The following is a 24,927-nucleotide window of genomic DNA, read 5'->3' on the forward strand; positions in this document are numbered from 1 at the left end:
TCAAATGTATAAATTGTGGTATTTTGAGCTGAGGGATTGTATCAGGCTTTTCCTTAAAATCTACCAGCTCAGTAGGTCAGAAGATGCCTCACACATTACCTCTGTCTGCTGACCTTCAACACTGTATTGGTGTAGATCACATTTTTACTCAAGATCCCCAAGCTGGTAGAAGGTCAGGGTGGCAAACTGATCGGTTGACAGCTCTACCCCTCTCTTTGGTCTAGTGTCCAAGTTATAAATCTGCCGGTCTGATGATACGATCATTAACCATTGGCCTAAGATGGTCTGATACTAAGCACACTTATGAGTCACCTTGTGCTTGAGCATGGTGTTTGCTATGAATAACCTGTGCCTCACACAGAAGTTCAAGAACAATACACCACTTAGGTTCAGATTGGGGGGTAACATAACTATTATTTGTTTACATGAAATCCAAAATTTGAAAAAGAGAATTGTGTTTTTAGTTAATAGCTGTTTTTAAAAAAATAAATCTATACCATTCAATACAAAAAAACATTGTCCATATTGCCCATTTCAACTCATAAATGTACCCTTAGGTAGGCGTGATTCTAACTCCATAAACAGTTCAAGAAAATGTAAGCAGCAACAGAGTGTCTCATCATTGGAAGCATGATCCTGTGGGTTATATTCCTCATCTGTGCAGCCACAACACAGCATAAACCTTCAGTTTGGATGGTTATTGCACTGATCCTACGTTGTTAGATTTGACTTTTATATAAAAGGTTAAACTCTACACTTTAGTAAGAGTGGGTCCTCAAAAAGATAGATAACAATCTGACCACAGAGTGCAAATAAACACCAGTCTTCCTGCCCACAAAGAACAATGCTGTCAGTAATCTGCTGCATGCTGTAGGAAATGTTTGCCCTGTATGTCTGTCAGTTTGCAGCTGTTGTTCTGGAGGCAGCTTGAGTGAGTGTGAGAAATGTCATAGTACACACCGCAAATTATTGTTAGATCAGAATATGAGCGCTCATAATAGTCTGTCTGCATTCGCAAGTCCATGACACAATCCTAACCCCATAATAACCTAAATATCTAAGATTTGCCCAAATTAAAGATGTCTTGATGTTCTGTGAACATGGATTTTAGATGTTATATTGATATTAATGGAACAAAGCTTTCACTTCAGTTTGTTGCCTATTAAAATGTACTCATTTCCAAATACTGATGTAAGTGATGATAACTCCAGTCATGTGACCTGGACTGGATTTGAGTCACAAATCTAATGACCCTAGACTTGACTTGATAAAATAACAAAAGACTTGGCCCTTAATTTGGACTTTGACACAGATTTTGACTTGATAATACTTGATATCTTACACCAAACAATAAGGGTGTACCTGGGCCTGGCTTCTGAGGTACTCTTTCTGGTTTGCCAACATATGCTCCACACATTGCTGCAACATGCACCCTGCATCTCTTGTGTTGTTTCTCTACTTTTCTATGCATAGAACAATGTCAGCAAAGAAGCATGTGGTTCTTTTGTTATGCAGAATCTCTGCAAAAAAAAAAAATTTTTCTCTGCCGTCCAGCATTGTGATAATAAAAAAATAATCATTAGTTTAAGTTTGGTCAATTTAGCGCACTTTCAGTAATCCTTAAATATTCTTTTAAAAAGTCAAAATGCCAATTTATTATTGCCTTAAACATTCTATTTACTGTAGAAGTTGTACAAATTCAGCAAAAAACCTACAAAGATTTTAATAAACTGTGAGGTCTTTGAAGAAGTAAGTTAAGTACGTGAGTAAAAGGGTATCTATATTGCACCTTTCACAGACAAATGTTACTAAGAATCAAATAAATTGACAACAGAGCACAAAACAAGAAACAGACACACAAAACCATAATAAAGTCTAGATAAAAGCATAGTGGAAAAAAATGTCTTCACCTTCTTTTTAAAGTATATTCATCAGAAGTACAGTTGCCAAGTCTGCTTCTTATAAGGAGCTTCTGGCTTATTTTTCTTTACATTTGAAAATATTGACAGTCGCGGTTTGCTATTTTTGAGCTTGTTTAGAAATGTCATTTTGATTGTTTAGTCTTAATATGTCCAGTAAACCAATGCTGCTTAATTTGTTTGGTTGCAGCATCTGTCAAACAAACACCAGGATGGTTTATTTATAAAAGATATCTTAATCTAGTGGAAACCATTGAAATATAAAGTTTTAAGGAATTCCAGCAGCAGTAAATAAATACAGAATATTGAAAGTCAAATTGCAATTGTACTGTAATTTAAAATGTGCTTTACAATGGCGTAAGAATGCAGAAGAGACACAGATTTCTCTATTTGGTTTAAAAGTTATATGAAAGACTTGAACAAAAACATCCCGAGGAAAAGCATAAAGCCTTTGCCACACAACCTTGCCAGGTTTTTTTTGCCATTTGTGTAAACACAGCCAAAGCTGTGTGCAAAGCAACTTAAAAACACCAAAAACTGTAAAATGTTCCAGACAGTGAAAACAAAAACAAGAAAAAAAATTACAAAATTATAAAATAAGACATAAAATATAAAAGTTAATCAAATTCTTTGAGGATGCACATCTGGAAATACATGTTCAGATTATTTTAAACAGTCTCATATTTACAGCAAACCAGCAGATTCTTAAAAACATTTGACCCCTTACAGTTACATCATTAAATCATTAATCAATTAACACATATTAATACAAGAAGTCACACATTGAATCATGCTAAAAATAATTTCAAACTGATTAATTTTGTGTACTAATGTATTTCAGTTAGGAAAAAAAAGTCTTTCAGTGAGTGTAATTATGGCAGATTTCCTGTTTTTCATTGTCTACTGGACTAATCTTCCACTTTTATTCTCTTTAACAGTTGCTATGGATAAAAGGGCTTTTTGAGGATATTTCTGTTTTCTTCTTCAGTCAGTTTGCTTTGACACAAAGAGCTGCTAATCTTCTCCCATGACTCTATCTGTGAGCCGAATAATGCAACTCTGTCTCTGAGGAACTTTGAGACTTTAGTCTCACTGCCTTTGGCCAAACTCATGCTGTCTTTGGCAATAAAGAAGATATCCATGCCAATGAAGAGGGCATTAAGTGCAATGAAACCACCTCTAGCCCCCTTGGTGAGAGCCAGAGGCCCTTTAAGTGCTGCCTGGCCAATATCAGGAACATCTGAGGCCACCGTAGCTGCGTTACGTAAAGCTTTTCCATCTTGTAGTACAGCTTTGCCTGCACTTGCAACCACTTCCTCAGCTTTTAAAGCCTTAAAAGCAGAAACAGCATCAATGATGGAATCAATACCCTTTCCTATGGTACCTACTTTTTGGGCATTCCTGCCTACTCCCACCACCACATCTATCTTACGGGGGTTCAAACTGACTGTTGGTTGTTTTATCACCTCATTGAGACAATCCTGGATCTTTTGGAAATCCGTCATGAAACTCTGAAAAACTCCATTTGCCTGTTTCTGATTAGTAGTATTAACTGCAACCTCTGTTAAGCTGGTTATCAAACTGTTGACCCCACTTGTTACCCCCATCGACACACCGGCAATTGTCAGCCCTAAAGACACTCCTGCTGTAACTGGAATTAATGCCAAACCAACAATGGAAAGAACACCTCCAGCTGCTCCCACTGAGCTGCCTGTCACACTGGAGATCTTTGCCCCTTTGTTCATCCTGTCTGATTTAACAGCACACTGCTCCAGCTCATCAAGAAACTTTAGCATTGTAGGCAGTTTTTCATCAAACGTATTGAAGAAATGAGCTGGGGAGACATTTTGGAACAGGAACGTCATCCGAAAGTGCTCATCCATCCTGTGGAAGAAATTTCAATTTTATGTAAAATTTTATATGAAATAAAAAAAGAGTAAAAATGGTATACAAAAGTTTGTAACTAAAATTCATTTAGGAAAGTTCATAATAACAACCAAGATTATTTAAAACATTTAGCGTACAGAAAAACAGGAAAAATGTTTTGGCAAAAGGCCTATTTTTGCTAAGCAAACGCATACAGATGGAGTCCTCTGTCATCTCAACGCACACATTTACACACTAATATACAGATTGGTAGATTGGTAGAATCTGGAATCTAACCCAAAATGTTCTAATTGCAAGACAGCAAGTCTTCTCATTGAGCCACAACCACCCCAACAGCCATCATTCAACACAGAAATCAGATGTTGTTCAAATTCAGGGGCTTTTTCCCACATGGCACCCTTAAACTGTTACTATGAACAGTTCTTAGGCACATAAGCACAAACAGGAATCAGGTCTTTCACTCTTGATGTTTAAAACCGCTTTGAGGTGGCTGGCCATCATTGTGAGGGCTTATCGTTTCTTTTTCAGGCTCAGCCAAGAGGACCAGGAGCCAAGGCACAACCACCACATGCTTTGTGGGCAACCCCACCCCTTGGCCTGGTCCCAGTAGCCTGGCTCCAGTACAGTTCCCTGGCCTCCACACCAGATGATGTTTGCCATTTGCTGTAGTTTACCTTCATCAAGATCTAAGGTTTGCTCTACTTTCTTGAGACCAGTTGGCCATGGAAGACCCTGCAAGGAACAAAAGACGAAAACCAAAGCCTCTCTTCTCCTAATGGCACTCAAACCCCTCCACTCCCATTAGGTGGCAAATTCTGTAGAGGAATGTCATCAGGTTGCGTACTTATATCTTTTATTGGAAAAATACTAAGAAGCTGCCAATTTAATTTAAAACTGTTACATGAAATCCATCCATTCATCAATTTTCGATATCTGCTTCTTCTGTACAGGGTCGCAGGGGTGTTGGTGCATATTTAGCTGGTCTACGGGCCAACGGTGGGGTATACCCTGGACAGGTCACCAGTCTATCGTAGGGCAACACAGAGACACACAGGACAAACAACCATGCACACACCCATCCATATCTAAGGGCAATTTAAAGAGACCAATTAACCTAACAGTCGTGTTTCTGGACTGTGGGAGGAAGCTGGAGTACCCGGAGAGAACCCACGCATGCGCAGGGAGAACATGCAAAAAGACCCCTGGCCGGGAGTCAAACCCGGGACCTCCTTGCTGCATGGAACAGTGCTACCAACTGTGCAACCGTGCAGCCCCTCAACACAAAATACTACTAAAAAATATGAATATATTAAATTAAATATGTAAAACTTACCTGATTCTGTCCAGTTGCTTAATATGATCAATCATCTCTGGCATGTCATTTTCACACAAATCATCACAATCCACTGCAATTTCCTCAGCAATTTTCAAGCAAATGTTAAAATTGAAGCTGTGAAAGATTTGGGGTTTTTATTACTTTTTTTATTTAAAACCACAGCACAATTTGTTTTCTATGCTGAATAATATATTTATAAATTTACCTTTCGGCACGAATCACACGTATTGTGTTGGTGGTCTCTATGTAATTTTGCAATTGGTATATAAGCACCTCCACATTGTGAAGTTTAGGAAGGAAAAAGGACTTTGCATCTCTTTTAAACTCCAGGAGGAAAGGGCAGATCTGTTGTGCAGTGCTAATCACAGCTTGAACATCATCAAAGCTGATGTTCTCAGGTAGATGCAAAATTAGGTTCTCAGTGAATACATGCAGTGAAGTGACAGCCAGCTTCTCCACTGCATCCAAGAAGATGCTGAGTTTCTTCAGACCTTTCAGTGTTTCTTCCAACACCTTAGTCAGCTCGTTTTCTAGTTCTGCAAGTTTGCTCTCTGCCTTCATCTGGAAGTTGCTCTTCATGAACTTGCAAAAAGCTGCCCATTTTCCCTCTGACTTGGTGAAAGTGGGGTCAATTTTGTCAGCCATTTCTTTGATACTTTCCATTTTCACTACCTCTATCTCTCTGCAGTCCATCCATTCAGAGAACATCTCATAAAAATCTTTCACAGTTGACATGTAAGTGAGAGTATTGGTGACATACTGACACAAGGCCCGCTGTAGTTTCCACCTGTAGGACAGAAAACTGTCAATAAATTTTTGCATGCAAAAACAAATATGCAAAACGGACGTTACATTGTAACTATAGTTCTGTGAATTCCTTGATGATCGCCAGTAGCAGTAAACTTAGTGGATACGTCTCCTTGCGCTCCACTTAGGTTGAGATTCAATGTAAACAAAGTCACATACGTGACATATAGCCTACCTGGGTCATGCGTCTAGAAATAGCACCTGGGAGGCAGCGTTTGGTCTCCTGGTATTTTCTCACTGAGGAGAAGTTCCGAGTGAACAATGTGACTGGAATTCACCCAGGAAATCACAGAACTATAGTTAGAACATAACTTCCATTCTGTCTCATTCCTTTCTGACTGTCACTGACAGTAAACAAAGTAGGTGAGTTATGCCAGCAATGTCACAAGGGACCGGGTATCCACCTATCGCTCAGGAGGTAGAAGCCAAAGACAAGACCTCTGAGGCAGGGTAGACTCACGGCCAACGTCAAGGCGATAGAAATGTGCGCAGAGTTGTCCAGGATGTCCCCCAGCAGCACACCCCTCATCACCGCCTAGGATGTAGTCACACTTCTGGTAGAATGGCAAAGGACACCTGAGGGAGCAGCAGCAACCACAGATCTATAGCATCAACCACCCAGTGCAACAGCTTGTGTTTAGAGAGTGCCTGCCCCCTTTTCTTCGTACTGTGACATAGAAACAGCTGGTCTGGCTGCCGAACGAAAGCTGTAGCTGCAATGACAGCTGCAGTGCTTGGACTGGGCACAGCAAGTTTGCCAACCTCTGCTCCTCGGACTGGAACGAGGGAGGACAATATGCTCTGAACTTATTGGCCGTGTTCACAAAGCCTGGGGACAGAACCTTAGGAAGGAAAGCGATATTTGGCCACAGGTTCACCCCAGAATAATCTGGCAGGCAGGTAGGGCTAATAGCAAGACCGTGGAGCTTAATAACCCGCTTATACAGGCAGTTTTAGAGATACCACTTTCAGTGGGGCTGCACAGATTGGTTCAAAGGATGTTCCATTCAAAACCCTCAACACCAATGGAGGTATCCATGCGGCTGCTGGTCTCTGCTGGGTAGGACGCAGCTTTCTTGCCCCTCGGAGAAACTGTGGCAGCTCCAACTTGTCTGCCATCAACATGACAATGATTGAGATTGTATCCAAGTCGACGCTCAAAATGACATTGGCGGTACCTCAGAATGTCCTCCAGGGAACAAGAAAACGGGTCCTGTCACAGCACCATGCTGCAAAGTGGTGCTAACAATAAACATAAGCCTTTAACGTAGAAGGAGCCATGGCATTTTGTAGAGTCTGGTGGATTGAGGGCTTCAGACCCATTAGGGGCCCCCTCCAGCAGCCACACTGTGAGCTGAAGATGGCCCGGGGATGGATGCCACACCTTCCCGTCTATATGGGACAACGGGTCCCCTCTCAGCAGAAGCCGCCATGGCTCCCTGTCCAACAGTCAAAGGAGCATTGTAAACCCCTCACGGGCCACTCAGAAGCCACTCGCAGAACTCTCAGAGTCGACAGGCTTACCCGGTGGAGAGTGGGCAGTAGAGAGTAAAACATACCGGTCCTTCTCAAAATATTAGCATATTGTGATAAAGTTCATCATTTTCCATAATGTAATGATGAAAATTTAACATTCATATATTTTAGATTCATTGCACACTAACTGAAATATTTCAGGTCTTTTATTGTCTTAATACGGATGATTTTGGCATACAGCTCATAAAAACCCAAAATTCCTATCTCACAAAATTAGCATATCATTAAAAGGGTCTCTAAACGAGCTATGAACCTAATCATCTGAATCAACGAGTTAACTCTAAACACCTGCAAAAGATTCCTGAGGCCTTTAAAACTCCCAGCCTGGTTCATCACTCAAAACCCCAATCATGGGTAAGACTGCCGACCTGACTGCTGTCCAGAAGGCCACTATTGACACCCTCAAGCAAGAGGGTAAGACACAGAAAGAAATTTCTGAACGAATAGGCTGTTCCCAGAGTGCTGTATCAAGGCACCTCAGTGGGAAGTCTGTGGGAAGGAAAAAGTGTGGCAGAAAACGCTGCACAACGAGAAGAGGTGACCGGACCCTGAGGAAGATTGTGGAGAAGGGCCGATTCCAGACCTTGGGGGACCTGCGGAAGTAGTGGACTGAGTCTGGAGTAGAAACATCCAGAGCCACCGTGCACAGGCGTGTGCAGGAAATGGGCTACAGCTGCCGCATTCCCCAGGTCAAGCCACTTTCGAACCAGAAACAGCGGCAGAAGCGCCTGACCTGGGCTACAGAGAAGCAGCACTGGACTGTTGCTCAGTGGTCCAAAGTACTTTTTTCGGATGAAAGCAAATTCTGCATGTCATTCGGAAATCAAGGTGCCAGAGTCTGGAGGAAGACTGGGGAGAAGGAAATGCCAAAATGCCAGAAGTCCAGTGTCAAGTACCCACAATCAGTGATGGTCTGGGGTGCCATGTCAGCTGCTGGTGTTGGTCCACTGTGTTTTATCAAGGGCAGGGTCAATGCAGCTAGCTATCAGGAGATTTTGGAGCACTTCATGCTTCCATCTGCTGAAAAGCTTTATGGAGATGAAGATTTCATTTTTCAGCACGACCTGGCACCTGCTCACAGTGCCAAAACCACTGGTAAAATGGTTTACTGACCATGGTATCACTGTGCTCAATTGGCCTGCCAACTCTCCTGACCTGAACCCCATAGAGAATCTGTGGGATATTGTGAAGAGAACGTTGAGAGACTCAAGACCCAACACTCTGGATGAGCTAAAGGCCGCTATCGAAGCATCCTGGGCCTCCATAAGACCTCAGCAGTGCCACAGGCTGATTGCCTCCATGCCACGCCGCATTGAAGCAGTCATTTCTGCCAAAGGATTCCTGACCAAGTATTGAGTTCATAACTGTACATGATTATTTGAAGGTTGACGTTTTTTGTATTAAAAACACTTTTCTTTTATTGGTTGGATGAAATATGCTAATTTTGTGAGATAGGAATTTTGGGTTTCCATGAGCTGTATGCCAAAATCATCCGTATTAAGACAATAAAAGACCTGAAATATTTCAGTTAGTGTGCAATGAATCTAAAATATATCAATGTTAAATTTTCATCATTACATTATGGAAAATAATTAACTTTATCACAATATGCTAATATTTTGAGAAGGACCTGTACAGGAGAACGCCCAGCCAGGCATTCACAAGGGCCTCCATTCCCAGGGAAGACCTCAGCTCTGCCAGAGAAAACCATAATGGGCAATGCATGGTGCTCTAACATTACCGGCTATCCACTCTTCCCCGCCGGAGAAAAAAAGTGCAAGCCAGCAAGCCGCGTCAGCATTGGAAGCAGATGCACTTTCCATCGCCGATGCTCCATGCACCTCGTATAACAACCAAACAAAAGAGCAGAAAATCAGAACACCAACCACAGCTTTAGAGAGTTACAAAGTGCACTTTAACAATAATGCAACAGGCAGGATGACGCCAAAAATCATGGAAACATACAGTTACTTCTCTTAGACCTGCAGAAAACCAATAAGATCAGAAACACTGACATACGGCACAATCAACCTGCGAAGCAAGCAAGGTCGACAGCGAGAAGATCAAAGAAACAAATGTAGCCTCCCAGGTGCTATTTATAGACGAAGCTTTCAGGTAGGCTACACCTGACGTGACTTTGTTGACATTAAATCTCGACCTGTGCGGAGCAGAAAGAGACATCCACTTTGTTTACTGCCACTGGCAGTCAGGAGGGGATGAAACAGAACAAAGATTAAGCAGTTCTGACTTACCCACCAACCCAAACATAAACAATATGTCAGTCAGAACACTTGCATTATAAGCTTGTTATCTATTAGGAATGGTTTCTGGACTTTGTATTGTTCAGCCAACTGCAAAACAGTTTTAATGGTAGCGTAATTAAGACTTTCTGTTAACATGGCAAATAAGTTAACTTACTCACTGGTATGATATCCTTTTAATTTAATTGTAGTGATTTTTCCAAGGATGGTAATTCTCCTAGTTGGACACAGTTGTAATGAAAACCAACCTCATAGCTCCAACATTTAATTTATAAAGACTCTTTTCACTCCAGGATACTTTGACCTTATCTAGTTAAATAAACATTTAGTTTAGGCATTAGACTATTTGTCTTAAAATAAAAATTGCTTTTATGACATTTCTGCTGCTTTTGTTTGTATAAAAACTTTCAGCAATGTCAAATTTTTAAATTGCTTTTTTATCCAGTGGAATGGATATATACACTCACCGGCCACTTTATTAGGTACACCTTGCAAGTACCAGGTTGGACCCCCTTTTGCCTTCAGAACTGCCTTAATCCTTGGTGGCATAGATTCAACAAGGTACTGGAAACAATCCTCAGAGAGTTTGGTCCATATTGACATGATAGCATCACACAGATGCTGCAGATTTGTCGGCTGCACATCCATGATGTGAATCTCCCATTCCACCACATCCTAAAGGTGCTCTATTGGATTGAGATCTGGTGACTGTGGAGATCATTTGAGTCCAGTGAACTCATTGTTATGTTCAAGAAACTGGTCTAAGATGATCCATGCTTTCATGTTGACGCCAAATTCTGACCCTATCATCTAAACGTCGCATGGTTTTGTTTGAGCATGTGCAAACTGCTAAATTACAATTAAAATGTACATAAAAAGGCAAACTGTTGCTTTGCATTTACAGCTAATCAGGGTTACTGCCAAATCGGAAGGCTCACATCTTTTAGAGCTGTTTCCCAGAGACTGCTTATTCTTCTGTAAACCTACGATTTCTTGCAGGGGAGGTGGGATAGCTGTAATTTTCAAAAACACATTTTTATGCTACATAATCTCTTCAAGCTCTTAAAGCTCTTTAAAGATGATATTGATCAGATTTGATTGAGTTCAACCAATATATAGTATTTCAATTTATTGCTTACGTGGGTCTAGTGCATCTTTTCTGTGTAATTTTTGTGTTCCACTATTAAATTAGGCCGGATCATCATTCTTTGAGACTTAATATTCATACCAAAGACTCGTCAAATAGTACTACCAAGGAGTTTCTAAGCATCAGAGACGCATTTAGCTTTGCTCAACATGCATCTGGCCCAACTCATACTGTAGGGCACACCTGGGTCTTGGTTTTCATTACTCTTGATCATTTTTCTCAAGTTTGTATTAAGCACAGATATTTTATTGATGATTCTGTTATTTTTATGTTTTTTTTATCTTTTTAATGAAACATCTCTTTTAACATTTCTAATTATTTTGTGAATAAGGTAATGAACTTAAAATCTAAAATCTCCCTGGGTTCCTTTCCTTATGTTGATGGTCCTGATTGCCTGGAGTCATTTAATTCTTTTTCAACAGTTACAACTTGGCTATATTTATTGGCTCAATGAAACCCTCATCATGCTCCTTAGAGTTACTACCTCCTACCGTTTTTCCTGAGAGTCTCACCAGCAGTGTTTTATTGTTGTCATCATTAACAGGTCGCTAAGGCAAGGTAGCGTTCCATCTTTTTTTAAACACACTGAGCTAACTCCACTACTAAAGGAACCCAATAAGGGCGGTGGACTTGCCTTGCTGGTCAACAACAGAAGGTGTAATCTCGGTCACATCACCATGAAGCATGAAAGCTGTTGTCGATATGTGGAGGTGTTGGTGGTTAGTTGAAGACCGTACTATCTACCACAGAAGTTTGCTCACATTGTCAGGATTGCTGATTACTTTCCACCACGAGTAGAGCCTACAGTCCTCCACATTTCAGTCAACACATTTGGATACACTGATAATTTTATCAGTGGACTTCAACCATGTTCATGTAAACTCTCATCTAGAAGGTTTTACACAATATGTGGACTGTCCTACAAGGCATAACAACATTTTAGATCTATGTTATGTTAACCTGAAGGAGCCTGACTGTGTAGTTGCTATGGCCACAAATAAACTTCACTTACTTTACAACGACTCAGAATCTTGGGTTGCCTGTGCAATGTTAAAGGTTGATTAAAGAGGACATATCATGCTTTTAAATTCTTCCTTTTCCCCTCTAAATCATTCAGTTGTGGTCTCTATAAATACCTTTGTCTGAATTCCTTGTTATTGTAGCTCCACAGGCTCCTCTTTTACCTATTCTGAGGTGCGTCTGAGAGCAACTCGTTTTGGTGCCGTCTCTTTAAATCCTACTGAGGCACTTCACACCTCGCCTAGAATAAAAAGATATCTCCGCAACACCTGGAGAAACTAAATTCTACTTTTCTGGACTCCTACAAACATCAAGTACACAACAAAATGTATTTAAGGCTAAAAAGTGAATTTTGCATGATACGTCTCCTTTAAAAGGCAGGTTCGCTGGCAATAGGGCATTCAGAGCACAGCTAAAATTATTATCTCATTTCTTTTCTGAAGAAAAGAGGGAGAGCGGGAGATGAATTTAATTTTTATGCAAATTTGGAAAAGTGTCTTTATGTTATAGCATCTCATGAAAAATGCTAAGATTGAATGTAATCAGTGGTCATTTTTAATATGGGCAACAATGGGCAGTTGCCCAGGGAAGCATAAGAAGGGTGCAGCAGGAACAGCCATTTCAAAAATGTTAATTAAACAAGAGCCCTTTTATTTCTTAGTTGCACCCTGAATGAGTTTTATTTTGCATTTGTTGCATGATCAGTCAGTGAGGAGTTGGCACATTTCTATGCTGTTCAGGTGTCCCCTGTTTGCTGCAGACATTAGAAGGGTCCAGGCTGCAAGGCATTTTCCTTGCCCCACATCTAAGAGAGTTTCCTGCATTTTGATTTTGTAGCAGGATGAGCGAACCCTGCTCTCCATGATTGAATACACCTGTTACACCCAATTAACCACCAGCATGGGTGCTGTGGGTATAAAGGGAGGGCGGCTCTTTCAAATGCATCTCTGAGAAGCGGGAGTGTTGATAAAGCTGTAAGAGGAACATCGATCTGAGCTATCTGTGTTGACGTTCAGAAACATGAAGTTCGAAAAGGTACATCCTTATGGTGAGTGTGGAAACAATCCAGTTAAATGTTGTAACTGTGGAGGAAGTCATACTGCAGCATATGCAGGGTGCATGGTAAAAAAAAGAAGCAGTTGAAATTCAGAAAGTTAAAACTGATAAGAGAATTACTTATGCTGAAGCAGTGAAAGAGGTAAAAAATGGTGATAATGATCCAAAAGCAAATTTTGATAGGAAAAGAGGGGAAGACAATAATCAGTGTAATATTACATTGGAAAAATGTATTCCTTTTCTTGCATATATCATAAATTGCTCAGAACAAGCAAGAACTAAAATGGAGAAAATAAAAATCATTGTAAAGGCAACTACAAAGTTTTTTAATGTCAAAGATTTATCATGGGAAAAAATTAATGATGAACTTAGACATGGGGAAGGATCATCTGAAGCTGAGGCTTCTCAAATTGTTACATAATTCTAATATTACAATGGATCATTCGTAGTCTAAGAGCAAATGGTCAGGAATTTAAGGGCTTCATTAATAATTTAAATACAAAACCAGACATAATATGCATTCAAGAAACATGGCTCAAGCCGTCATTGCAGTTTAGTGTTCATGGTTACTCAGTCTTACGTAACGATAGAATAAATGGGAATGGAGGAGGTTGTGCCATATTCTTAAAGGAAAACATAAAATTTATTCAGCTCCAAATAATAACAGACTTAGAACTTATTGCTGTAGAAATTTGGACAAATAATGGGAATATTACAATAATAAATTATTACAATCCTTACACACAATTAATAAAGTTAAAACTTGAAACTATCCTAGAACACTGGAGAGGGAAAATAGTTTGGTGTGGGGACTTCAATGCACATAACACTTTATGGGGAGATCAAGATGATTATAGTGGAGGAATTTTAGAAGAGATGATTGAAGATAAAGAATTGGTAATATTAAATAATGGAGCAGGCACTCAGGTTGACTTGGTAAGAGGCAAAGAATCAGCTATTGATTTGACCTTAGTTCCTCAATCTTTTGCTGATAGTTGCAGCTGGAGAGTATGTAAAGAAAGCACAATGGGGAGTAATCATTATCCAATTTTTGTCAGGATGGGAATAGATTCAGAAGACCAGGTAGAAATTGAGGAGAGATGGAAATTTGGGAAAGCAAATTGGGATCATTTTAAAGTGATGAGTGAGGTTAAAATGAAAAATATAGATACAAGTCAGCCGATAAATGAATTAAATTCAGAAATTAGTAAATGTATTATTAATACAGCCAAAATATTCATTCCTAGAAGTAGTGGTATTAAAAAAAAGAAGATAGTTCCTTGGTGGACACCAGAATGTTCAACAGCAATTAAACACTAAGGCTTTTAAAACAGTCAGTCAGTCATTTTCTACCGCTTATTCTATAGTGGGTCTCGGGGGAGCTGGTGCCTATCTCCAGCAGTCTATGGGCGAGAGGCGGGGTTCACCCTGGACAGGGCTTTTAAAACACTTAAGAAAATTATTTGTTTCCAAAATCTAATAAATTATAAAAGGAAACAGGCAGAAGTTAGGAAAACTATAAGAAATGCTAAAAGGGATTATTGGAGGAAATATTGTGAGTCTTTGGGGGAAAATACTGCATTAGACAGGGTTTGGAATACTATTAAAAAAATGTCTGGAAATTCAAAAGAATATTTTTTCCCAGTAATAAAAGATAAGGGTAATATTATAATAGATAATACAAATAAACCTGAATTATTGGCAAAAGTGTTTGCAAAGATACATAGTACAGAGAATCTAAATAATAAAGAAAAAAAAGGACGTGAAATAACATTACAGATAAATATTGAATTATTACATAATGATGAAGATTATGAGGATTTTTAATATGAAGTTTTCTTTAATAGAGTTAAATAAATAAAGCACTGAAGAATTCCAGTAAATCAACTCCGGGGTGTGATCAAATCAGTTATAGTATGTTAAACAATCTTAGTGATGTGAGTAAAGTAATATTATTAGAATTGTATAATAAGGTGTGGGAGGAAGGGATATTACCTGATAAATAGAAGGAAGCCATAATTATACCTATTTGTAAACCTGGTAAAGATCCTAATTCAGCTGAAAGTTATAGACCAATAACTCTAACATCATGTATAGGTAAAATTATGGAAAAAATGGTAAATAACAGATTAATTTATTTTTTAGAATCTAAGAAGAAGATTAAGTGTTATCAATTTGGATTTAGAAAAGGCAGAAGTACAAAAGATCCTGCATTATGTCTGGAACATGAAATTAGACGGGCTCCGATTAATAAGGAGAATTTAATAGCAGTTTTCTTAGATGTGGAAAAAGCTTATGACATGTTATGGAAAGAAGGGCTGTTGATTAAAATAAAACAAATAGGTATAAGGGGTAAAATATATAGATGGATAAAAAAAATTCTTAACTGATAGAAGTATTAGAGTAAAAATAGGTGGTGAAACAAGTTCAAAATATCAAGTTGAAAATGGTACTCCCCAAGGTAGTATAATAAGTCCTATGCTATTTATTATAATGATTAATGACATTTTTAGTAGTATAGATAAATCTTTAGGTGTTTCATTATTTGCAGATGAAGGTATTATTTGGAAGAGGGGAAGAAATATAGAATTTGTAAATATGAAATTACAAGTGGCCTTAAATAGTGTAGAAGCTTGGGCTTTAGATTCTCAACATCCAAATCTAAAGTTGTTGTTTTTACAAATAGGAAATTAAATAGTAATGTAAATCTCAAATGATATGGGAATGTTATAGAAAGGATAGATCAAATGAAATATTTGGGTATCTGGTTTGATAAAAAACTTACATGGAAGGTACATGTTGATAAAATAGTTGGAAAAAGTAAAAGAAAATTAAATATAATGAGATTATACGCTGCAACCTTGTCAAGAAAAAGTAAAGAAACAAATTAATAGTTTTGGATGGATAATGACAAATAAAATAAAAGATGTAGGAATAGATAACCTTTTAGTTAGTCCTGTGGTTGTTATTCCTGTTATTCCATCATGGATCTTTGGACAGGCTGAAGTTGGTTTAAACTTACTGAAAAAAGGGAGACAGTTAGGAAGGAAAGAGGTGGAAAGTTATATAGAAAAAGAATATTCAGAATATATACAAATATATACAGATGCTTCTAAAATGTTAAATGATAAAGTAGGTTTAGCATTTGTAATTCCGGATTTAAATATGAGAAATAAAAGAATAATAGATAAATTGACAGTGTATAGAGGTGAATTAATGGCTATTTTAATGGCGTTAGAATGGATTGAGGAAACAAAACAGAGGGAGGTTTTAATTTGTTCAGATTCAAGTAGTGCATTAATAAGTATTCTAGAGTTAAATTCAGAATCAAGGCAAGATATTATATTGGATATAATGAACTCAATTTTTAGGATTAAAAATGATGGTTTTCATGTTAAACTGGTTTGGATTCCTGCCCACATTGGTGTGGTAGGAAATGAGTTGAATGATAGTTTTGCTAAGAGTGCAGCAAAAAATGCTAACAACACATTATGGGGAAAATGTAATGATAAAAATGGACAAATTATTGAAGAAATAATGGAAATAAAACATTTGGTATGTATAAATGATGGAAGAGGAACAAGAATTAATGTAAAAACAGGTACAGAGTCTGTGATTGATTTAACAATAGTATCAAATTGTTTAGCTAATAACTGTGAGTGGAACATTGACAAAGATACAACAGTAGGCAGTGATCATTACCCCATTAAAATCATAACAGGAATATTAATAAATAACAGGAATACAGGATTATATAAAAGATGGAACTTTAATAAGGCTGATTGGGAAAAATTTAAATATTTAAATCAAAAGAAATTGGAAGAAATAGATGAGTCAATTGATATAAATAGTTTAAATATAAATATCTGTAAAAAAAATCTTACAGGCTGCAGAAAAATCAATAAAAAAAGGCGGAAAAAAGAACGATAAACATATTGTGCCATGGTGGACAAAAGATTGTAGTGAAGTAATAAAATTAAGAAATAAAGCATTTAAAATGTTAAAAAGTAACCCAATTTATCAGAACCTAATTGAGTACAAAAGAAAGCAAGCAAAAGTGAGAAAGATCCTTAAGAATGCAAAAAGAGAATATTGGAGAAACTTTTGTAATACCGTAGGGAGAGAAACAAAAATTGATCATATTTGGAAAACCATTAAAAGAATGAAGGGTATTAGAAAAGAATATGGATATCCTATATTAAAAATAGATAATACAACTATAAAGGAAGATAAAGAAAAAGCTGAAATATTAGCTAAAACATTTAGTAAAATTCATAGTTCAAATAATATTAGTGAAGAAGGAAAGAAAGGTAGGGAAATCACACAGATGAAATATAAAGATTTATTGCAAAATAATGTAGATACAAATAAATTAATAAATGAGCCATTTACAAAAGGAGAAATGAACTTTGTTACCAGGAAAACAAAAAATACATCACCTGGAAAAGATCAAATGTACTATACGATGATAGAACATCTTAATGACAAAGCAAAAGAAAAAATATTATAATTATACAATAAAGTCTGGGAGGAGGGAGAGCTGCCACAGAGCTGGAAGGAAGCAATAATTATTCCAATAGTTAAACCAGGAAAAGATAACACAAAACCAGAAAATTATAGACCGATCGCATTAACATCAAATATTTGTAAAATAATGGAAAAAATGATTAATAATAGATTAACATATTATTTAAATATTAATGGGTATATATCTAGAAATCAAAATGGGTTTCGAAAAGGGAGAAGCACAAATGACTCTGCATTATGTTTAGAATATGAAATTAGGAGAGCACAAATAAACAAAGAAAATGTAGTAGCTGTATTTTTTGACATAAAAAAAGCTTATGACATGATGTGGGTTGAAGGATTATTAATAAAATAAAATAAAATGGGTGTTAATGGAAAAATGTTTAATTGGATTAAAGATTTTTTATCAAATAGAAAAATACAAGTAAGAATTGGTCAAGAATTGTCAAGAAAATATATAATAGATAATGGTACTCCTCAAGGAAGTATTATAAGTCCGTTATTGTTTTCTATAATGATAAATGATGTATTTAAAAATATTGGTAAAGAAGTCGGTTGCTCACTATTTGCGGATGATGGAGGTATAGAGAAAAGGGGTTATAATATCAAACTTATTGAAAAACAAATACAGGAGGAGATTATTAGAATAGAACAATGGGCAAATCAATGGGGATTTAAATTCCCAGTAGAAAAAACAAAACTAATGGTGTTTACACAGAAAAGGAAAAGAGAAAATATAAAACTAAAATTATACAATCAAGTTTTAGAACAAGTAAAAAATATAAACTTTTTAGGTATATGGTTTGATGAAAAAATTATATGGAAAGTACATATAGAAAGAATCACAGATAAATGCAAAAAAATATTAAACATTATGAGATGTATGGCTGGTATTGATTGGGGAGCAGATCGAACATCATTAAAAATAATATATATAGGATTAATTAGATCAAATATTGATTATGGAAATATAATTTATGGATCAGCAGCAAACACTCATCTTATAAAATTAGACAATATACAACATCAAGCTTTAAGAATTAGTACAGGAGCAATCAGAACCAGTCCAAGAAGATCTAAGAAGGAAACAGTCAGCAATAAATTACTGGATAAACTTACAAAGCAATAATCCAGATCATCCCACACGTGATATTTTAAAACCATGCTGGGAAAAAGAAAAAAAAAACAAGTTATGAGGTTTGGTTGGATTATTACTAACATAGCAGAAGAATTACAAATATATGAAAACGAAATAAGTTTAATGTTGCCTTTGCCAGTAGTGCCACCGTGGCTGTTACCAGAAGCAGTGGTGGATATGGTGTTGATGGAAAAGAAAAAGGATCCAAAATGTAGATTAGATTCAAGTATAATACAAGAATATATAAACAGTTACTATCATTATGTCCAGATTTACACAGACGCATGAAAAACATGAAAAAATAGGAGTAGCATTTGTAATACCAGAATTTAAAATAAAAGTAGGAAAAAGAATTACAGATGGATTATCAGTATATTCAGGAGAATTATTAGCAATATTATTAGCAGTGCAGTGGGTGGAGGATATAAAACCATTAAAAACAATAATTTGTTCAGTCTCAAGTTCAGCATTATTAAGTTTAAAACATAATCATTCAGAGGGTAGACCAGACATTTTGTTAGAAATAAAACATACTTTATTTAGAATACAAAGAATGGGATTAATATTAGTGTTTTTATGGGTATCAGCACATGTAGGAGTTGGAGGGAATGAGATGGTGGACAGGATGGCAAAGAAAGCAACACAAAACAACATTAGCTTTATAATTAATATTAGTAGGTCAGAGGCGAGAAATATAATTAAACAGAGAATCAGGAAAGAGTGGCAAAAAAGGTGGGATGAAGAAAAGAAAGGAAGATGGTTTTACAGAATCAACAAGATAGTAGGAGAAGTAAGAACAGGAAGAAGGAACAGAAAAGAGGAAAGATTAATTACAAGATTAAGATTTGGACATACGGGACTTAATTCTACATTGTTCAAGATAAAGAAACATAATACAGGAAAATGTGATTATTATGGAGAGGAGGAAACTATAAAACATGTAATATTGAAGTGTCAGAAATATGAACAAGAAAGAACAATTTTAAGGAGAGAATTTGTAGGTATTAAAGAGTTTTATTTTGAGAGATACTTTGCAAAGAAGTTTAGGTAGCAAACATATTCAAATTATAATAAATGTATTCAAAAAAACTAAATTAATAAATAGAATTTGATTGTTGTGATAGTAAATAAGATTTAAAACCATGAAGAACCACACTCCATACCAGTCGGTGGCGGTAATGCACATCATAACGTTATTTGCCAACTGCCAAAAAATAACACAGAAGAAGAAGAAGAAGAAGAAATGCATCTCTCCATGTCTCCTGACATGGTCAGAGTTCTAGTGTTAGGTGTTGTTTTAGTCAGTAGTGTTCAGTGTTTCCTTTTATAATTTATTAGATTTTGGAAACAAATAATTTTCTTAAGTGTTTTAAAAGCCCTGTCCAGGGTGAACCCCGCCTCTCGCCCATAGACTGCTGGAGATAGGCACCAGCTCCCCCGCGACCCACTATGGAATAAGCGGTAGAAAATGACTGACTGACTGTTCAGTGCAAATTAATCATAGTAAGTTTAGCTTCCCTGGTACAAAATCTGTAAGTGCTTGTTTTAACTTAGATTATTTGTGAATTTAGCTCTCTGGTTTAGGTGGAGTAAACCAAGGTTTTGGTAGGTAAAATCTGCTCCTTTAACTCAGACAAATTGATATTACTAAATGGTAAATTACTGTTAAATTGCACTTCTCTTCAGACAGTGGAGCTGCTGTGATTTGGTGGAGACCCTGATGCTTTGCTCTGTTTTGCTTGATCAGTTTTAGGCTTTTTAATTGGAACCTTGATTTGTGAATGTGTACATTGTTTTGGGGTTGGGGCTTATTTAATCTAGTCTTGACTTTACTAAGTTTAATTGTTCTAGTGTGTGTGTGTGTGTGTGTGTGTAAGTAATCTGTTGGAAAATATTCATGCTATGCTTATAAGATCTGTATTGCTATGCTCAAGTATGTTTAATAATGTGTGAAATAAAATGTATTGTGTAATTTAGAGGCCTGCTAACAGGCTTCTCTGTGTGTGTGTTGGATTTTGATATCATCTGCCCAGTAACAGTGAAGATATTTCTCTGTAAGATTTCTATCTATTTGGCTTGCTTTCATTTTTACTTTAGATGGGAACCAGTGTTCTTGATGTATATATTTTTTTTTTTAGATTTTTGTTAATGGACTTCCTGTATTTCACAAAGTACAGCATTTTAAAAACACATTTTATTAAGAGTTAAAGACAAGACTTTAATGACCATCTAACATAACTTTGTTCTGTGCTGTTAACTGTTTGATCAGATTATCAAGTGACCGAATGCTGTGGCTTTACCAGTTGAATTAGATCACTGTGAAAAACAATTATAATGTCATCACTCATCAACACTAAAAACTGACCAAGTCTTAGAATGCCTTTTTTAGTTTAAAATCATTTAGCAAAAATAAAACTTTAAAATCCTCCATATACATTTGTTTTAATCTTTGGCCACACTCTTGATAAATAGTATATTGCATTACCCCATTTTATAACAGAATTATAGTCCCGACAGAGAGACATCTTTCTCTGTACTTTCAACTGTTGGTCATTTGACTGCTTTTCCTCTTCCAATAATGCAGGAGAAGGATTTTTCTGATTAAAATTTCGATATTTTAGTAATCTGGCAACGGATGAGGTTTTTATGTAACTTGAGAACAGCTGGGCCAGCTGTGTTTCACAATCTTAATATTTTGAGAAATGCCATTATCCTGTTGTGATATTTGAGCCTTAGAAAAAAACATTTAACTCACAGGAAGATTAGTGTGCACAACGTGTACTTACTCTCATCTATTTAGTTTAATAACAAATTATTGCTGTGTTTTTGACAAGATAATCCTTGTTTACATATCCACATCGGTTGCAGTTGCTGCCATGATGTTGGACCATCTTTTACACTATGTTACCCATAATATTAAAGAAACGTTTTCAGCAAACCTCACTGCAGTCTTGTTCAACAGCTTCTAAAAACAATTATTATAGAAGAACAAACTTCACTCCAGTCTCCTTTTACATATCTTTGCACCAGAATTACCAAATATGTTAAACTGTATTTTCAGAGCAGCATTTTGGACTCGGCTGGAAAGGTTGCAGTCAGCTACTTGGACAACCCAGGAAAAGAAATAAAATATTCCTAACTGGAAATAACATCACGACAACAATATCGATGAGGATGGATGTTCCACTTTGTTTCTTGCTAATGTCTTGTGAATAAAATAATCGCACAATAAAATATAAAAATAAAGATCTTCCTCACTGCCATTAACATGTTGATTCCTAGGATAGTTTACATCATTTTAGCTCTTTTAATAATCTTACATTCACCATATGCTTTCTTTAGGATCAATATCTGTGTATCAGATTGCTCATTATATCCAAGACACAAAAGGATGTGCAGACGTGCTTTATGCAAGATCGCTAGTTTAATTCCCGGCTAGAACAAATTGTCGCTAAGATGCATGAAGTTAAGTGACGTATTACAGTTGTTTGCCTTTATGTAGTAAGGCTCAAAATGACAAAGGGGTGATACTCGCATTATTTTAAACCAAAAGATCATGAAGAGAGTAGTTTTTCCTTTATCTTGAGGAAAAAAAAACTAAATATATGTAGGGAGAACATCTGCTTACGACTTCTGTAGATTTAAAGAATCAACAATAAAATGACAGATTTTCTGTTCACATAATTTCAATTAAGTGATTCCAAGTAAACAGAATTAATTACATTCCTCTTCTTATGGTAAGTTTCTTTATAAATTATCCAGATGTGATGAAATTCTGTAAATTAGGCTGTAAATGTTTTTCTTTACCTTTCTCCAGGCATCTTCAACTCTTCAACGCTACTGCTTGAGAACCTTCTTCTAACTAAACTGTTGGTTTCAGTTTCTGCCTCTTTATTCTAAGCCACCCCTGCTGATAGACTAGTTTCCTTTATTTGTTGTGGCTACAGCGGCACACCCTTCAGAATGCTTCAACTGAGGTCAAGAGCAGAGCAGCATGTTGCAAATATGGTTTTAAGTAAAGTTACTCTCAGGTCACTTTCTGTCTTTCAGGAACCAGGTTCTAAAAGGTCAAATATTTACCAAGGGAGGCGTTGGACTGTAGTTTAAACACACCTGGCTTCCCTAAAGTAAATTAGGATAATAAAAAAGATAATAAAAAGCTAAATAATTTACTATACGCTACTCTTAACTTTTGTTTCACTGTAGTGTAAAAATAGTGTTGTACGAAAATCCCCATAGTGAAATGTTCTAGATGAGGTGAATATGTATCCATTGCTGTGAAATGTATTTCCCATTTACAGATTTATTTATTTATTGTTTTATGAAGTAGGTGGAGTGGGCCAAAGGTCCTCCACAGTGATGGGAGAGACTCGTTGCCAATTACTGGATACATACACTGTTCTCTCAAACCCCCAGTCTGTCGTGGCAGATGGCCGCTCACACTGAGCCTGGTTCTGGTTCTGCTGGAGGTTTCTTCCTGTTAAAAGGGAGTTTTTCCTCTCCACTGTCGCTACATGCATGCTCAGTATGAGGGATTGCTGCAAAGTCAACGCCAGCGACTGTCCACTGTCTCTACATGCTCATCCACGAGGAGTGAATGATACAAATCTCTGACTGGATGCAATCTGCTGGGTTTCCTTAGATAGAAAAACTTTTAACTAATTTGAATAAATAACTAACTCTGACTGCACTGTTTGATAGTTAGGATTAATTGGAATGTATGTACCTGACTTGAAATCTGAATGATTCGATTGAACTAACTTTGTAAAGTACGACTCAAGGTACTTTACAAAGTTAGTTCTCAAGGTAATTGAATTGAATTTGCGCTATATAAATAAAACTGAATTGAATTGAAGTTTGGAGGCAGTTGTTGCCATCAAGGGTGGCAAAACCATCCATTATGTTTAGGGTGCAATTAGTTTTTCACTTGAGGCCAGTTAGGTTTGGATAGCTATTTTTTTTAAATAAAAAAATCATCATTTGAAGACTTATTTTTGTCTATTTTGGTTATTTTTTGTATTCAAATTTATTTAACAATCTAAAACATTCTAAAGAGTCAAAAATGCAAAAGCAGAAGGGATGCATAGTGTCAAATCGTTTTTTTACAGCATTATGTATGAGGCTACAATTTTATACCTGATATCCATTCAAGAGACTATGCTGGGCTTGAAATCTGAGTGAAATGTTTTGTGCATCTGATATTTTACATTTGGAGTACAGAGCATTATTATTATTTTTCAAATATTTTGTCATGATTTTAAATGTTTGTCTTTTGTTTTGGACCATGTTCATGATTGCTTATGTTTTCCATGTGGTGCTTTAGTTAATTTCCTTTAAGTTTAGTTTCCTGTTCTGATTACGGAGCATTCTTGTTCTGTCACTTTAAGATTTATGCTTTGGTTTCATTGTTTCTTTGCTTAGACCCATCATGTTTTCTTTTCATTCTCTGCCACAACAATCAACATCATTAAGTCCACCCGCACCATGCCAATCAGTCTCCCTGTTTCACCTGTATATACAGGTACATCTAAAAATAATTAGCATATTGCGTATAAGTGAGATATTTGTTGCCAGTCATTTCAGGAAGTGAAATAATTATTTTAGAGATTCATTCCACATGGAGTAAAATATTTCAAGCTTTTATTCCTTGTAATTTTGATGATTATGGCTTACAGGTAAAGAAAATACAAAATTCAGTGTCTCAGAAAATTAGAACATGACATTAGGCCAATCAAAAAATGTTTGTCAGGCATCTAAAAAGTATGCCCCTTTCTGTGCACTCAATAATTGGTTGGGCCTCCTCTTGCAGGAATTACTATATCAATGCGCCGAGGCATAGAGGCAATCAGCCTTTGGTTCTGCATAGGTGTAGCCCAAATTGCTCTGATAGCTACCTTTAGGTCGTCTGCCTTGTTGGGTCTGATGTCTCATCTTCCTCTTCACGTCAGCCTATATGGGGTTCAGGTCAGGGGTGTTTGCTGGTCAATCAAGAATAGGAACACCATGGTCAATGAATCAGCTTTTGGTACCCTTGGAAGTCTGGGGCGGCATCAAGTCCTGCTGGAAAATAAAATCAGCATCTCCTACAGCTTGTCAGCAGAGGGAAGCATAACGTGCTCTAGAATTTCCTGGTACATTGACTGTACAATGCAGCCAGAAAAAAAACAGTGGACCAACACCAGCAGATGGCATGGCACCCCAAATCACCACTGACTGTGGAAACTTAACGCTGGACTTCAGGCAACATGGACTCTGTGCCCTCCACTCTTCCTCCAAACTCTGGGACCTATATT

General features: G+C 36.8%; 1 protein-coding gene across 1 annotated transcript; it reads right to left on the reverse strand.

Moving 5' to 3' along the window:
• Nucleotides 1–2,231: 2,231 nt before the first annotated feature.
• LOC124863258 lies at nt 2,232–6,744 on the reverse strand. The gene is made up of 3 exons (XM_047357568.1): nt 5,348–6,744; nt 5,140–5,256; nt 2,232–3,803 (listed from the first exon to the last, which is right to left on the reverse strand). The coding sequence occupies exons 1-3, from the start codon at nt 5,962–5,964 to the stop codon at nt 2,861–2,863; spliced, it is 1,677 nt and encodes a 558-aa protein (XP_047213524.1). The 5' UTR covers nt 5,965–6,744; the 3' UTR covers nt 2,232–2,860.
• Nucleotides 6,745–24,927: the final 18,183 nt, after the last annotated feature.

The sequence above is a fragment of the Girardinichthys multiradiatus genome, chromosome X, assembly GCF_021462225.1.
Source record: "Girardinichthys multiradiatus isolate DD_20200921_A chromosome X, DD_fGirMul_XY1, whole genome shotgun sequence".
NCBI classification, from domain to species: domain Eukaryota; kingdom Metazoa; phylum Chordata; class Actinopteri; order Cyprinodontiformes; family Goodeidae; genus Girardinichthys; species Girardinichthys multiradiatus.

Bases quoted from the DNA above. Each gene is read 5' to 3' on its own strand.
- LOC124863258 (XM_047357568.1), bottom strand. From the start codon at position 5,964: ATGCAAAAATTTATTGACAGTTTTCTGTCCTACAGGTGGAAACTACAG. The intron at 5,257-5,347 runs GTAAATTTATAA...AATCTTTCACAG, and splicing joins CGTGTGATTCGTGCCGAAAG to CTTCAATTTTAACATTTGCT. The intron at 3,804-5,139 runs GTAAGTTTTACA...TTTCTTCCACAG, and splicing joins AAGCAACTGGACAGAATCAG to GATGGATGAGCACTTTCGGA.